This window comes from Bombus impatiens, unplaced genomic scaffold (genome assembly GCF_000188095.3).
Source record: "Bombus impatiens unplaced genomic scaffold, BIMP_2.2 scf_0216, whole genome shotgun sequence".
NCBI classification, from domain to species: Eukaryota; Metazoa; Arthropoda; class Insecta; order Hymenoptera; family Apidae; genus Bombus; species Bombus impatiens.
Window position 1 is genome coordinate 75945 of NT_176635.1, and position 15584 is coordinate 91528.

A 15584-nucleotide genomic window follows, 5' to 3' on the forward strand; every position below is an offset into this window, starting at 1 on the left:
GCCCCCATGAAACGATTAAGCGCGTTGTTTTATAATTTTGGGAAATTGGACGGCTTAATGTTTCATTTCTCGTTACAAAGAACCGCCGTAACAGTAGAACGAAACTCGCTGAATTACAAATATTACGGTGCATGTCTGATGACTGAGATTCTTTCCTCAAGTTGTGTAAGATCGAGGTTGTTGGAATTTTCTCACTGTTCCGAGAAATTATTGTGACTGTTGGCTGCAGGTCTTCTTGGAGATATGAAGGTAATTTTAACGTTCTTGCGTTTTAGATCAAGGAATTCCTCTATGGTGCAGATAGTTTCACAGTCATGAGGATCTTCGTTTGAGATTTTGTTGAGGTGTTTGAAAGATAGTTGTATCGTTAGTTTGTACAGTCTAAAGTTATAAAAAAGGAACGAAGAATAATTTATGAGCTTGCGATACGTTCAATGGTGTGGGTTTACTATTTTTTGAATACTTTATTTGAAAATATTAATATTTCGAAAATTCGATAAATAATAATATTATGTCCGTATAGTGAAATAACAGCATTTACATTTTATTAGGGTGTACAATTAGCTCGTTACAAAATTTTATGAAACAGTTGAATTAATTTAAAGGAATCTCCTTCGTTTCACTTGTAATTTAAAAATGCAATAGCCTGAAGATAAAGTGTTCTTCAAACAACAAAGCTACGACATTTTACAATTACTTATTAAAACTGGTAGCTACTAAGTGTCAATTTTATTCTGCCACGATATTCCGCAATATCATACATAATCGTAATAACCAGGAATGATAGAATCATTGCAAACTTTATATTTTGTTAACGATAGTCAAGTATCCTCTGATTCTACTAAACGGTATCGTGCATTTTCTCTTGGCAAAGGTGGAATCCGCTATTCTATACGATGCCGTCTTCATGTTCTACAACACGCTGGAGACCTTAAACGCAAGGAACATGTCTGTAGATATTGACCCGCTACCGCTCTCTTGTGAAGGGGAAAAGAAATACAGCGCAGGTCTCGACATTATCAACCTAATGCGCGAGGTAAAGCCTTCCCGTACATACGAACATATTAAATTGATGCATATGAAGACTATAGGGGAAGAGCACAATAAGTTACATCTTTTATTTTTTACAGAGAAAGCTTTTTAGGATTTAATACATTTTCAATCAATTCTATGTTAACAAAATTTCCTTTTCACTTGGTCTTTGATCTAAATATGCGTTCTTTTGTTACCTTCAAGATTTCCAAAATATTGCTGGCAATAATTGTACCTTTGACAATCATAAAACTTTACCAACTTATCAACTAGTTATAAAAGACCGGCTTCTATGAAAATTTTCCTGCTCAAAGTCCTTTTGATAAGATAAAGAAATCAAGAAAAACGTAATCATCATGCTTTTCTCCTGAGACATTCGTATGAAATATTGTTCGTTTGAAATTGGAATTTAGAGCGCGCCAATGCCACTCATTAAAATTTGTCCTATCGTCAATTATCAACCGTATTAAGGAAGAAGAAATTCATTATAAATTAGGTATGTTTAACGTTAAAAAGATTTATAATAAAAATATCATTGTCGCGATATTGATATGTACTAATATATTAATAAAAACGAAAAATTGTCATAATAAATGTTAATGAACTATGTCAATGTCAGTAAATTTTCAAAAATTAATTTGATGGAACTCAGTTCCTACAGCCACTCAAGCTAGCTATATCTAATTTTTAAACAAAAACCATTGTTACAAGTCATCCGAACGCTTTCTGACACTTTATGTAAATAAGAAAATAAAGCATAGATTTAATGGCCACGGTTCCTACAGCTATCCGACGAAGGAAAGATCGAAGGGAAGCTCACAGGGCCAATAACGATCGACGAAAATGGTCGACGTCAATCCTTCCAAATACAAATTATAGACGTGAGACCGGGTGAAAATGTACAAACAGGATATTGGCGCCCAGATGGTCTTCACTCGATCAAAAGCGAAAAGGAACGTGAACGTTACTTGTACAAATCCATTGAACTGAAGAAGTTCAAGATTACTACTAAAGTAGTGAGTATTCTCTGACATTCTTAGGTATTTGTAATTATTAGAATATTCTTGTTGATAAAATACCGAGACTTGAATTTGCTTGAGAAGCAATATGGTCGTTCGGCGACAAAACCACTAATTAAGAAGCTTTGTGAAAAAGAGCGTGTAGATGTGTAATATTGATATTTTTCGAACGTGCTAATTAACTGTAATTCATCAGGGACCACCGTATATCATGGAAGTGCCGGAAGGTTCAAATCGAGGTATACTGATTGACCAAAGACGGTACGAGGGTTTCTGCATTGATCTCATCGACGAGATTGCCAAGCTGTTGAAATTTAAATATGAGTTCGAATTAGTACCGGATGGAAGTTACGGCAAGTACGATAAAGAAACGAAGCAATGGAACGGTTTAATCAGACGTCTGCTGGATCATGTACGTAATTGCTTGCAACCACGTTCTATGTAATTAAAGATGATTAATGCGAAGATTTCAAAGATTTCAATTTCTTATTTCACTTTTAATTCTAGGCATATGGTGACCAACAGATTTCCATATATCACTAAATAAACTAAATTTTACTTTTTATTATATTTTATTATATCTTTCAGACAATATTAAAAAACTGAAAAACAACTACTATTAATCAGATTGTTTCATATGAAACATCCGACTCTACTGTACCAATTTTCTAAATATTCCAATAAATTTGTGAATAAATATTTTTATCTTTATAAACCTATCTATCATTGCGTATAATTTTGAAGTTTTGCATCTATACATATATATTTTATATGTATACAAAAAATTATTTTCTCTTCTTTAGCAATTTAAAAGAAAGTTCAAAAATTCAAGACTTAAACTAAAAGCGCATGAAATCCTTTCAGGACGCGGATTTAGCTATTTGCGACCTGACGATCACGTACGAGCGAGAAAACGCGGTCGATTTCACGATGCCCTTCATGAATCTAGGTACGGTATCTTTAATTTCTTATCGCGTTCTATTTTCACAATAAATCTCGTGACATTGCTATTTTATCCGATATGTCCAAGTCAGGTATCAGCATTTTGTACAGAACACCGGAGGAAAAAGAACCGGACCTGTTCTCGTTCCTGTCACCGCTGTCACTCGACGTCTGGATTTACATGGCGACTGCTTTCTTAGCTGTTTCGATAATGCTATTTGTGCAAGCTAGGTAAGATTTTAAAGAAAGATAACAAGAACTTTATACAAGAACGGTGCTCCAGGTTGTAATAGCTAAACTTTGTTAGTATATTCTATAGATAGGTGTAAACAAACAAAAAATGTTATACATATAAATATATATCTTATCAGTTATAAGTGTTTATTACACTTATAAAATACAACATACAAAGAGAACAGTAACAGACCTGTACTTACTATGCTATACAAGAAGAATACATTTAATCAACATGATCATTAGCTGTCAATTAGAGGTATCTGAGAACCCGAAAATATCTCGTAATTCCAGATTCCCGAGAATTTTAAAATTATACAGACGGATACAGTATGGAGCAGAAATAATAACGAAATATGCGAGAGATATAATATTTTATAATAAATTATTTTATTATAAAGTACTAAAATGAAATAATAAAAATGTTTTATTATAAAATATTGTATCTATCATGCATATTTCGTTTTTATCTCTGCTCCATATTTTATTTTATATAATTTTATAATTCTCGAGAATCCCGAAATTCTAGCAAATCCCGACAATCTCGCATTACGAAATCCTTTCGGAACCCGTCCTGACCCGTACCGACCCGATGTCTTACCGACCCATCCCGAGCATCGGGTTCCTGTTATTTTCGGATTCTCGCACATTTCTACAGTTTTAATATTCCATTTCAAAATATCCACCGTTTATATCAACGGAAAGCTGATCGCAATAAAAGGTTGCATTTATTGTTCAATAAAGCTTATTTTAATTTTGTTTTGCCTCAGTGAATCAACCTGTTCTTTTTGATACTTGTTTAATATATATTTCTTTTTTAAAGTTATTCACACATAAGAGTTTATGTTGTTTATGTCGGAGATCAAAGTTTCCGTGTATCTCGTACTTTTACTGTAACTTTTCAGTAATGATTTAAATAACCAATATTCGTGTAAGATGTCTTGCTTGATTATATCCGTAGTATATACCGACAAAGTTTGGCTATTAAATACTGAGATATCCTACATAAACCAAGTTTTCCTTTTCTGAAAAGAAAATTTTCTTTAAAGTACGTTTCTTATGTTTCTGAAAAGTGTAACAAAATTAACTTCTAAGAGAACGATATTAAAGAAGTAGAATAGCGTGCGCTTACAGGAATCCGTGCTTAAAAAGAAGGTTTATTTACAGAATAGCGCCAGGCGAATGGGACAATCCGCATCCCTGCAATCCAGACCCGGAAGAATTGGAAAATAGTTTCGACCTGAAAAACTCTATGTGGCTCACTGTCGGCTCTATGCTGCAACAAGGCTCTGATATACTCCCCAAGTAAGTTCAAAACCGGCAAACTTAACAAAGCACCTATGCTACCGCAGCCTGTCTTACATGCATGCAAAGCCGTGCGATAATCGTGAAACACAAGCCGCAACACCACCGCAAAGAGATGCTACTGTGTCTGTTTTGCCTTGTGTAACTACAACTCTGAAATTACTCGCGAGAGTTCCAGCAAACTGGACGTTTGTTGGTTTATTAATAACTATTCAACACAAAATAAATTTTTCGCAAACGGAATTTTAATATATTTTAGAAAGTATGTCGTATCTTCCTCAAGATATTCATTGACAAACACACCACGAATCGTATTCCATGAATACTGTAATGAACTTGCTCGTTGTAATATCAATACACTGTTAAGTTTACATAAGATTTAGATTTGGTAGTCAAATTTAATAAAAACCTATTTAAAAGAATCTCTGGCTTAAAGTAGCAAGAGACCGCGTCAAACGATCGAAACGAGACGAATTCCTCTGAACACAAAGACTAAAATATTCTGATAACTAAAAGAAGCTAGAAGGAAAATAAGGAAATAAAATATTGCGGATCGTTTGTAGAAAGGTGTACAGAGACGGTGCCAAAAGCAGACGCGGCCCTTTTTTTCTCTCCCCCGCAGCCGTTCCCGTGTCTCCCAGCTATCCTCTTTTTTTCACGACAATTAAGCTTAACGAGCCGCTGTTTGCCGGACATATTTGAGGCGGCTTCCCACTTATTAACGCCGGCACGGCGCTAACTCTCCGCTCGTAACGTCGCGCGTGTTTGCTCGCTACATACTGACGACGTTCCGACTAAAGACGACGACCACGACGGCGATGCTGACGGCTAACAACGGTGAATCCTCCTAACTGCCTCCTAGCCGCTTGTTTATGCTACGCGAAGGTAGCATGAATCGTCGTGATTTGCATAGAAGTAATATTTGAATGTCTTTTACAACCGACTTGGATCTAAAGGAGAAATGGTCTAAGGGTAAGATTTTTATTATTTTTGAGAAAAATCCATGACATCGATGTCAGCAAATGATTTTCTGTAGAATAATTTATGTATTATCGTCGTTGCTAGACTACGAATGTTTATGCACATATATGCATAACTGAATGCGCTAAAGAAATAGAATTTAACTAAAGATTTATTATACAAATATCGTAACTAACAAGGTACTATACCTTGAATATTTCATATACACATCTGCGCATCATGTGTATTCTGTAGATTTTCGTACGCTTAAATTTCGCATAAATGCTTACATAAACATCTGCAGTCTAGTCATTACATTTTAGCGGGTTGATGAGTCGCTCTCATTTATTATACTGTACGTAAGATGATTTAAAAACTGTTGTAAACTACTTTACAAATCCATTACTAACTTGTGTGTTAGATATTAAGAAAAAAGCAGCTTGAGTTTAAGAAAATTCCTTTTCACCATTGTGCGAAATAATCGCGATAGAAATTGTTCGTTAAATTTGTAGATATACTGTTGTACGCACATTTGTTAAAATTACGTATTGGAATTATAGTTATACGTGTAGTTAAATGCAATTACCATTCACCATAAAATTTACTTTACATTATTAAAGAGTTACGGATCAAAAGAAAAAATTCGTTGCCAGAATTTCGTGAAATATTTCTGTGGAATAAATGCGAGTATCGCTTATCGATTTCGCGCGGCGGCAATTTAATCGCGATCCATTTGTCGGCGAAGGCAAGCTAGCCTCGCGAGGAAACAATGTCCTTTGTTTCTGTTTACTCGGCGTCCTGTACACGCTCGCGTGACACAGAATATCCGCACGCGCGCCATGCTCGGCAAACAGGAGTCATTTGCATACGCGGCTCTTTAGCTCGCGCTTAATTAGGAAAACGCGATGCACGCTGTCTCTGTCGCCGCTTCTGCGCTTCTAGCGTATCGTCGAGATGCTTCATCCACTCATCTCGTAAGTACCGGACGATTTATCTAGACGACGTAGACCGCGATTGGCTGAACCGTAGACAGATTTCATGTTGAACGAAAATTCATAGCGTGATCTTTGTAAAAGCATAGATCATAAACCATTTTGTATTAGAGTTTATCAGGCTCAAATGTAACAGTTGAATTTTGGAATTCGATTCTATTAGAGTTATAAGAATACTATATTCTAAGCTCGTATATCTACTGTGTTTGACACTATCGAAACCATAAAAGTTTATCTTCGTGATAATATGAACTGATATTAAAAATATATACGAAAAATAGAATAACGAAACTGTAATTTTAGGAAATTAAGATATTTAGTCGACTAAACTGTAATAAATGAAAGAAAGCTAAAATATTTGTGTTTATAAATGAAAAAGAATTAAATGAAACCAACTTTACGTTTGACTGTAATGATCTGTAATGAGCATAGATTCGATGCAACTAACTCCAACTCGCGTCAATCCACCTCGACCCATTCTTACTCGCTTCAACCTGTTTAATTTGCATCGATCAGCTTCGATCAGTTCTACTTCACGTCAATCCGCTTTGATCAGCTCCAATTCTCATCTGTTCGTTCCGACCAGTTCCAATTTCCATTGGTCAGCTTTGACCAGGCCCAATTTACGTTGATCCGCTTCAAACTGTCCCAAATCAAATCAACCAACTTCGACCAACTGCAATTTCCATCGACTTTCTTCGATCAATTCTGATTCCAGTTAGCTTCAACTAGTATAAACTCATTTTGATCAACTACAACTCACATCGACCTATCCAATTAGCTTCAATTGGAACATCTGTAACTCCTGTCAGCCTACTTGGATCAAACACGTTCAAATTCTAATCACTCTTGTATTTCTATTGTTTCACTTAGAACACCTTCGATTCGAATGGTGGCTGGTATGTGGTGGTTCTTCATTATGATTATGGTTTCTTCATATACTGCCAATTTGGCCGCCTTCTTGACGTACGACAAGAAAGAAAATCCAATCCAAGGTGTCGAAGATCTTGCTAAACAGACGAAAGTCAGATACGGAGCCGTGGATGGTGGATCCACGTCCACTTTCTTCAGGGTAAATTTCTACCTTCCGACATTTCGGAATATTATAATATCTAGACTGCGAATATCTGTACATTTATGGAAAATTTACTTATTTAAATGCGCAGAAATATACAGTATGCACGTGCAATATGCAAAGATATATAAAGCATATATAAAATAGTTCATATATAAAACATATAAAGAAGTGGAACGTAATTAAAAATGCATTCCATCAGGAAATATAATAGCGAATACTACACTTGAGATATTTTATATATCTTTGCAAACTACGTACATTCTGTACATTTTTAAGTTTCTAAATTTAAAAAATGTACAAACATCCGCAATCTATTAAATATTTATCTCCGTTTAACAATAACGTCATTTCGATTACAGGATTCCAATTATACGACATATCAACGCATGTGGGCCACCATGCAGGAAGCAAGACCAAGTGTGTTCACGAAAACGAACGACGAAGGCGTTGAACGAGTGTTGAAAAAACGCGACTATGCTTTTCTTATGGAGTCTACCACGATCGAGTACAGAATGGAAAGAAACTGTGATCTCGACAAGATTGGAGGTCTTATCGATAACAAAGGATATGGTATCGCCCTGCCACGGAGTATGTTCCACAATCCTTCAATGTTATTTCGAATCATATCGGCGCGAATCTTTTGAAATATGATCCTTTTTCGTTAGATTCTGAGTATAGAACGCCCATAAACGGCGCGATATTGACGCTGCAAGAGAAAGGGGTGCTCCAAGATCTGAAAAAGAAATGGTGGGTGGATCGGGGTGGTGGGTTGTGCACGAAAACCGAACAAGAACCGTCATCGTCAGGTGAATTAGGAATAGCCAACGTCGGTGGTGTTTTCTTAGTCCTTCTGATCGGAACTTGCGGCTCGTTCATCATCGCTGTCTTTGAATTCCTGTGGAATGTACGAAAGGTCGCCGTGAGGGAGAAGGTGAGTCTCCTCAGCCGCGTCTCCTCCTGCTCACAAGACCGTTATCTCACCCTTGGATCTCTTTTACCCCGAAACCAGTGATAAATTTTCCTCTGCGTCGCGTGTATGAGAAAGCGAAGGAATCATTCTTTCTCATAAAAATTGTCTTTAAATTATTCTTGAAGAAGGAAATGACAAATAATAATTATTAGATTATCTTGACCGTCTCTGCAAGTTTAAGCGCATTTTAAAGTATATTGCTTCGCTTAAATTGAACATTTTTATTTAACAGAATTTTGCAATAGTCTTCGATTACCATCGATTTAGAATACTTCGTAGAAAGAATAATTTTTAAGGAATGAAATAAAATTCGTTAATAACAATTTTAAATGAAATAAGTTATAACCGTATTGTATAATCATATTTTGGATCACTCGCTATCTTAGTTATATTATTGTAATTTCTTTCTTATCTTGGTAAATATTAATTAAAGTAGCAGCAACACTTTTAATCGGGGTTTTATTCAAATTACATTCGAGAGTATGGAATTAAGCAATGGACCGACTTGTGACAGTTTCTTGTGGACGTTTTTGCAGGTTACACCATGGGAGGCGCTGGTAGCAGAATTGAAATTCGCCGTGAACATTTGGGCGGAGACGAAACCCGTTAAAATCTCGAAAAGCAGCGGCACGAGTTCGATGGAAGGCGGCATCGGTCGGGCGGCCTCCACGGCTCGTTCAATCGTCGGCTCGTTCCTTCGTCTCGACATCCTCGACAAATTCGATAAAGATAACAATACCAATAATCACAGCGACGATCGCAAGATCAACTAAAATTCCAGCAAACTGTCGATCATTCTATCATTATACATTAAGCTGGTTATGTTACAAATTGAGGGTGAACAATTTAAGTGCTAATTTTTGCAACATGATATTTTATTCTTCATGAAGATTATGCACACTGTAACAGATTTTAGTCTTAAGATTTTTATCTTTTGTGAAATCTTTTCTAATCTCTAATTTTTCAAAATTTGTTTCTTATTTATTACTACTATTATTACTATAATTCATAGTATTAATTACTAATTTCTGTGGCTATTCATTAACAAATAAACTGTATAATTAAGTTCGATAACAATTGCTTCATTTACAACAAAATGATATAATATAATCACTGATAATCTACAATAATAGGGACAACAGAAAGAAAACAAATTCGTCGGTAATATTTAAAGAAGCATAGAACAAAGAAGGAGAAGAAAGGACACCATCAAGACCATCCTGTGCCCTCGCGCATAAAGTCGTCATTCTCTCGACTAGTCGCAGAATAGCGACGTCATGGAAGGCAGAAATCTTCGCTGTAGGTCCAATAAGAAAGAAATTCAACAATATTTAGACTCGGCTACAATGGCATTGACAAACCGTGCCCTTGGTTTAGGAGATTTTCATTCCTAGAAATCACCTACAGGTTTCCTGATACCAGCACCCCCCGGGAGCAAAGCGGCATCTTTGTGTCATTATTACCAAGGAACGTAAACGTTGGTCTTTGGCAAGGGGACACATTTAACTTTACCGACTTGACGTCGTTCGCGTCAAAGAAAAGTCGATGGACACTTGGCCCCTGAAGCGGCGCCAATAATTCTCTGAAAAACTGAATTATCCTTCCAGTGTTGTATTTTCATTTATTTTGGGGAATAATGGAAACTATTTAAACTACTTTAGCACGTTGAATGAGAGTAAAAGTTTTGATGTTACTTCTTTATTTATCGAAGATTGTTTGTCAAAGATTGTACTTCTTTCTCATTTTAGTCATTTCATAAGTTAGACATTTTAATCGCTAGTTTCAAACAGCATGAATTTCGAATATGAAAAATCGTATAATTCTAAAATTATTGGCGAAAAGAAATGTTGGGAGTTTTTTTCTTTCTAGAAATACGATTGTATTAATTTCAAGCATGTCCAATAGACGCGGTACTAAAAGCTGAATAGATGAGAGATATGGGAACGACCTGAATTTAATCTGAAAATGTATCTCGAATAATTGTATTAATTCATTTCATGATTTACGTCTGGGAATCTTTAAAATCGTTAATTAGAATTATTTCAATCTTTAAATTACTAATTGAAAGAAAACTAGGATTTAAAGATATATTTAAGTCTTTTCTATATCCCATTCAGTACGTCGTCTACTAAGGCTCTTGAACGCGAAGCTTTTTTGCTCGAAAAATATGCCGAGGTCGATTCGATTCACTACGCTGTCAAGATGACCAGAATGCGGAAAAGCATTACGACTAATTCGTGGCGTCAGAAAGGAATGGATTCCGAAGTATGAAGTCGTATAAGCAACAGCTACCGGCAGTTTGGTGATAAAGGTGTAAGGACATCGATTAATACTCGTTTTCATAGCTGTAGTAAAAGCGGGTAACACGATTACAGGCAACATTTACGGAAGCCGAACGAGCTGTTAACTGTACGGTATTTTTGCAACGGGATGTTCATAATCGCGAGCGTTTCATGAAACGAAACTTTCTTCTTTTTACGGTTTTACTGACGCGTCTTTTATGAGCCGCGCGTGTTTAGAGCCTGATATGGAAGTGGGTGTATTATTAACTGAACAGTTGCGTGTCACGTTTTTAGCTGAACATCGTGAATATTTTACCGAGTTTACCGACTATGAGATAAATGAGAAATCTACGGACTGAAACGTATGTATATATGTAGAGGTTGTTGCACACTTTAACATATTGCGTCAAAGGTGTATTAAATTAAAAACTTATGGTGTCTGATTTATTTGGAATAAAATTGTAATTATATTTGCTACAATCTCTTTCAGAAAAATATTTGGAAATTTTGAAAGAAAGGATTTGTAATATTATAGGGATACGCATAAAGAAGAAGATAAGAATACAAATAATTACAACATACCACATACGTACAACGTACCACACACGTATAAACAATAAAGTTGCTTCTTTTCAATTTAGTATGGTACAGTTGTAAAATACGCCACAATTTAGTTTAACGATGTTTAATTTTATTTTTTTCTTTTTTTGTACCTTACGTAGCAACTGTTACTGCAATTCCACATTTTTCATAATTTCGCTTAGCTTACTACGACGCTATTCGCATACGATTTTACATATTTCTCCATCCATTTACGAATCGTTCTCTATAGGGAATCTTTCGCTTTAATAACACCATGTTGACCTTCTCCTTAACGATGCTTTCCAGCAATAAAACACATCTCTCTCGCGGAGTATCGAGGTAAATCCAAGGGAACGAACGGCTAGCGAAACCGCAGTCGGATGCGATTCAAACGAGCGGGGATTTAAGCGGCTAGCGGATTCAGATTATCGAAGGAATCCCCTTAATCGACGCCAGAATAAATCGTTGCGAGGGTTTAATTAAGTTTTATAGTACGGGCATCCGAACCGCCGTTATGCGTGCGTACCCGGCGTGTTATCTACGATACATCTTCATCTTGGCGACGCTAACTTGGCCGATCGAAGCATCCTGCCGATGCTACGCGCTCGCGCGCTCCTTCGCGATCTTATCGCGTCACGGCGAAAAACAACAGGTGTACGAAATCACGGCACCCTCTTCGAGATCTACCGACGACTCTCTTGTTCTTCTTTACGACCGCGCCGAATTTTAAATAGAATCGTACGACCGTCTCCTCGTCTTTGCCTGACGATGTTGCATCTGCTTGTTTTTCGTATCTCGACGAGATAATTTAACGTTGATCATACTAGATGGTTGTACAGAGAGATAATATCTTGTCGATCAGTAAATGACAGTTAAAATTGTGAAATTGAAATGGTAAACGATGTAGAGAGTCAGTAAATTCTATATCAAAGAAGATCATTTGAGAGCTACTTTAAGATATAGTAGTCTATGTTGTATATACGCCAATTTTTCTGGCGTGTTCAATGCTTTCCTTGCTAATCCAATAATCCAGTACCATGTAAACGTAATAAATGCAATTGTATTTGTGAGTGCACGTGCTGGAAGTGAAGATTCCTGACATAAGAAGAAAAATTGATTTCTGTTAATTTTGTAATAAATAAAAATGATGGACGTTAACATGAACTTCACTGATTTCCCAAATATGTACGTATTTGTTGCTAATATAAAACTTAATCTAATATATGTTGAAGTAATTACTTCAAGAAAAACTCTACAACTTTTCTTCTCAATATCCGTAACCTAGAGACCGCTGTTACGAAGAGAATAGAATTTCGTGAAAAATATTCAAAATAAGGAGAGGTCCATATTATTGTGTCCTTGAATATAAATTTTGTTTTGGGTTACAAGGTTTAGAAACAAAAGAGATATAAGTAGATTTCTATTGTTGTTTCTTGTAGCCTTCAGCTAGAGCTACACACCACGGTTAACTTTTTGGTAATGTCCTTTACTATAAATATATAAACGTGTTCCCTATCATAGTTTCCTATTGTATCGTAACACCGTAAGAGTGAAGATCTGGATCAGTATACATTGTGCCTGTACTTATACTTGTACCTATGCTTATATCAATATATTTTTCTATTACAATTTCATCCACTCGTTCCTCTATCAGTCAACCTCAACAATATATAATTATTTCTTAAATTACAATATCTATTTGCTAAGGTTCTTTTCCCGATTGAAGGTACTCAAACAGTAAATCTTCCAAACTTCTGCACTGTGTCTAAGTAACCAAATTAGACAATGTGTTTAACGAGTAATGAAGTGAAGATTCAAATTCCTCTGAAAAGCCAGTGGTCCGTGAAACGAATTAAAAGCGAATCTCTACTAAAAGAATCCAAGAAACATAACTGATCATACAGCTGAACCTAACGGATTCTCTTAAATCTACCCCGCTTCCTTGCCAACGAAAGCTCCATTAACCCTTTTCCCAGCACCAACGTCTCAACCCTCTCTGAGCGATAGATATCGGTAGATAAACCGTCGAAGACTCGGTATCAGTCGGCTCCAAGAAGAGTTGGATTCGCGAGATTGTCGGCATACCAATCGTCCACGTACCCTACGCCCGATCGGCGAGCGAAGAGACCATCCACATAAAATCCAAAGGTGTTAAGCAAGGGGAGGCGCGCATGGAAGCTGAAACGGTGCCTCTCTCAAAGAGGGAACCGCGCACGGCGAGCGAGCGCCGGCTCGTAGGAATTGAAATTGATTTCGGTCGACTTCCATTACTCAAAGAGGACCGGGGAACGCGCACCGACAAAAGTCACGGACCGATCCTGCGTGGATAAGAGGCTTGCCCCCGTAGCCAGGACCCGGACTCCGCCAGTCGGACCAAGAGGTTTCGAGTCGGCCGTGGCCCAGGAATTCCTGGCGAGTTTTACCAGCGGGAGAGAGGGAATCCAGACTTTTCAGCTTCTTCTTCTTCTTCTTCTTCTTCGTCTTCTTCGTCTTCTTCTTCTCCTCTCGTTCATACGTCGCCCCTCCATCGTGTTCCTGCGATGGTGTGGAATCAATTTCGTAGTTGAACCAAGCTTGCCGACGATACGAGTGCTCGCTAGGGGATGAATGAAGAGACCTCGAGGAGGTGGTTGAAGGATGATGGCACTGGTTTTTGAAGGGTTGACGAGGTGATGAAGTGGGTGGAATTAGTGGACGAGGACCGTAGCGATGAATTGTTTATCTTGTTAATGGGGCTAATGGTGCTGAGGTTTGGTTAGGGCTTGCGCGGAAAACTGACGTTTGGTTTCTGCTTGATTGTTAATCTTTGGTGTATTGTGTTTATGTTTGGAATTGGAGGTATGGGATGAAGGTAATAGCGTAGCTAGTAGCGGTTGTTAACTCAACAGTTAGATGATTTGGTGATTGGAGTTCCCTTTTTATGGATGAGAATTTATAACAGGCAGAATTATTTATTTATTTTCTTCAAAAAAAAAAAAAAAGAAATCGTAAGAAATAGAAAGTAACGTTTATGCCTCTTTAAATTTCAACGAAATTCTTTTTAGGAAATTTTTTTTACATATTCTAGAGCTTCTCTATATCCTAGAACTTCTAACGAATCGGTAATCCTTAGCGCTTTGCATTACAAAGAATTCCCACTTCTCGTAACTGTCCAAAAATCACTTTCATGCTGTCCTGGTAACAGCATCTTCGTAGTCGTTCACTAACCATGGAATCCCCGGCGGACTCGTCAGATTTTTCCATTGTGTCACCGGCCCCGCGCCCTTTATGACAGACGGCAATCGTTAGAGAAGCAAGACCACCCGGTAGGCACCACTCCAGAACTTCCGGAATCTTTCTATACTTGGGCTTCCTGGTAAGCCTCTTTAAATTTCAACGAAATTCTTTTTAGGAAATTTTTTTTACATATTCTAGAGCTTCTCTATATCCTAGAACTTCTAACGAATCGGTAATCCTTAGCGCTTTGCATTACAAAGAATTCCCACTTCTCGTAACTGTCCAAAAATCACTTTCATGCTGTCCTGGTAACAGCATCTTCGTAGTCGTTCACTAACCATGGAATCCCCGGCGGACTCGTCAGATTTTTCCATTGTGTCACCGGCCCCGCGCCCTTTATGACAGACGGCAATCGTTAGAGAAGCAAGACCACCCGGTAGGCACCACTCCAGAACTTCCGGAATCTTTCTATACTTGGGCTTCCTGGTAAGGGAGTTGGACTTCGCTTCGAGGAAGCCTACCTGCTGGAATCGTTCAGGGATTCAAGAAACTTTCGCTCGAATTCGTGAGTACACCGCTGTTATATCGGTACACGATCCTTTCGGCGAAACGAATAACAAACGACTGGACTATGCTGCACGTTCACTTATTGTTTAGTTTCTTCATAGATAGATAGATTAGGATGGTGCATTGCGTTTTATAACCATCAGTTTGCAAAACGATTGAATACTTGAGAATTTTCGAAGAATCTAAATTTACTATTACTATTAATATAAACCCCCCTTATACTTTTTCTTTTTGCTATTTGTATGAACGAAATTCTATTTAGTGTCTAATCATTTGAGCTACAATCGGACTCCTATTATTTCAACAACTTAGCAACATTTTTATTATTCACAATTGAATTTGATAAAATTCTAACTTCTATAGTAACACATTAATTTTCAATTTTCCTTGAGGTTCGCTATCTAC

At 37.1% G+C, this 15584-nt stretch overlaps 1 protein-coding gene across 1 annotated transcript in view; it reads left to right on the plus strand.

The window, feature by feature from the left end:
• LOC100743662 (glutamate receptor ionotropic, kainate 2-like) overlaps positions 1-9720 on the plus strand; it is a 75364-nt gene extending 65644 nt beyond the window's left edge. The window contains exons 8-17 of the mRNA XM_012383371.3: positions 875-1036; positions 1818-2048; positions 2248-2463; positions 2916-3000; positions 3086-3224; positions 4395-4532; positions 7358-7556; positions 7922-8150; positions 8228-8493; positions 9069-9720. Of these exons, the coding sequence (XP_012238794.1) occupies positions 875-1036; positions 1818-2048; positions 2248-2463; positions 2916-3000; positions 3086-3224; positions 4395-4532; positions 7358-7556; positions 7922-8150; positions 8228-8493; positions 9069-9305 (1902 nt within the window). The 3' untranslated portion in view covers positions 9306-9720. The remainder of the gene's footprint in view (positions 1-874; positions 1037-1817; positions 2049-2247; positions 2464-2915; positions 3001-3085; positions 3225-4394; positions 4533-7357; positions 7557-7921; positions 8151-8227; positions 8494-9068) is intronic.
• The last annotated feature ends 5864 nt before the right edge of the window (positions 9721-15584 follow it).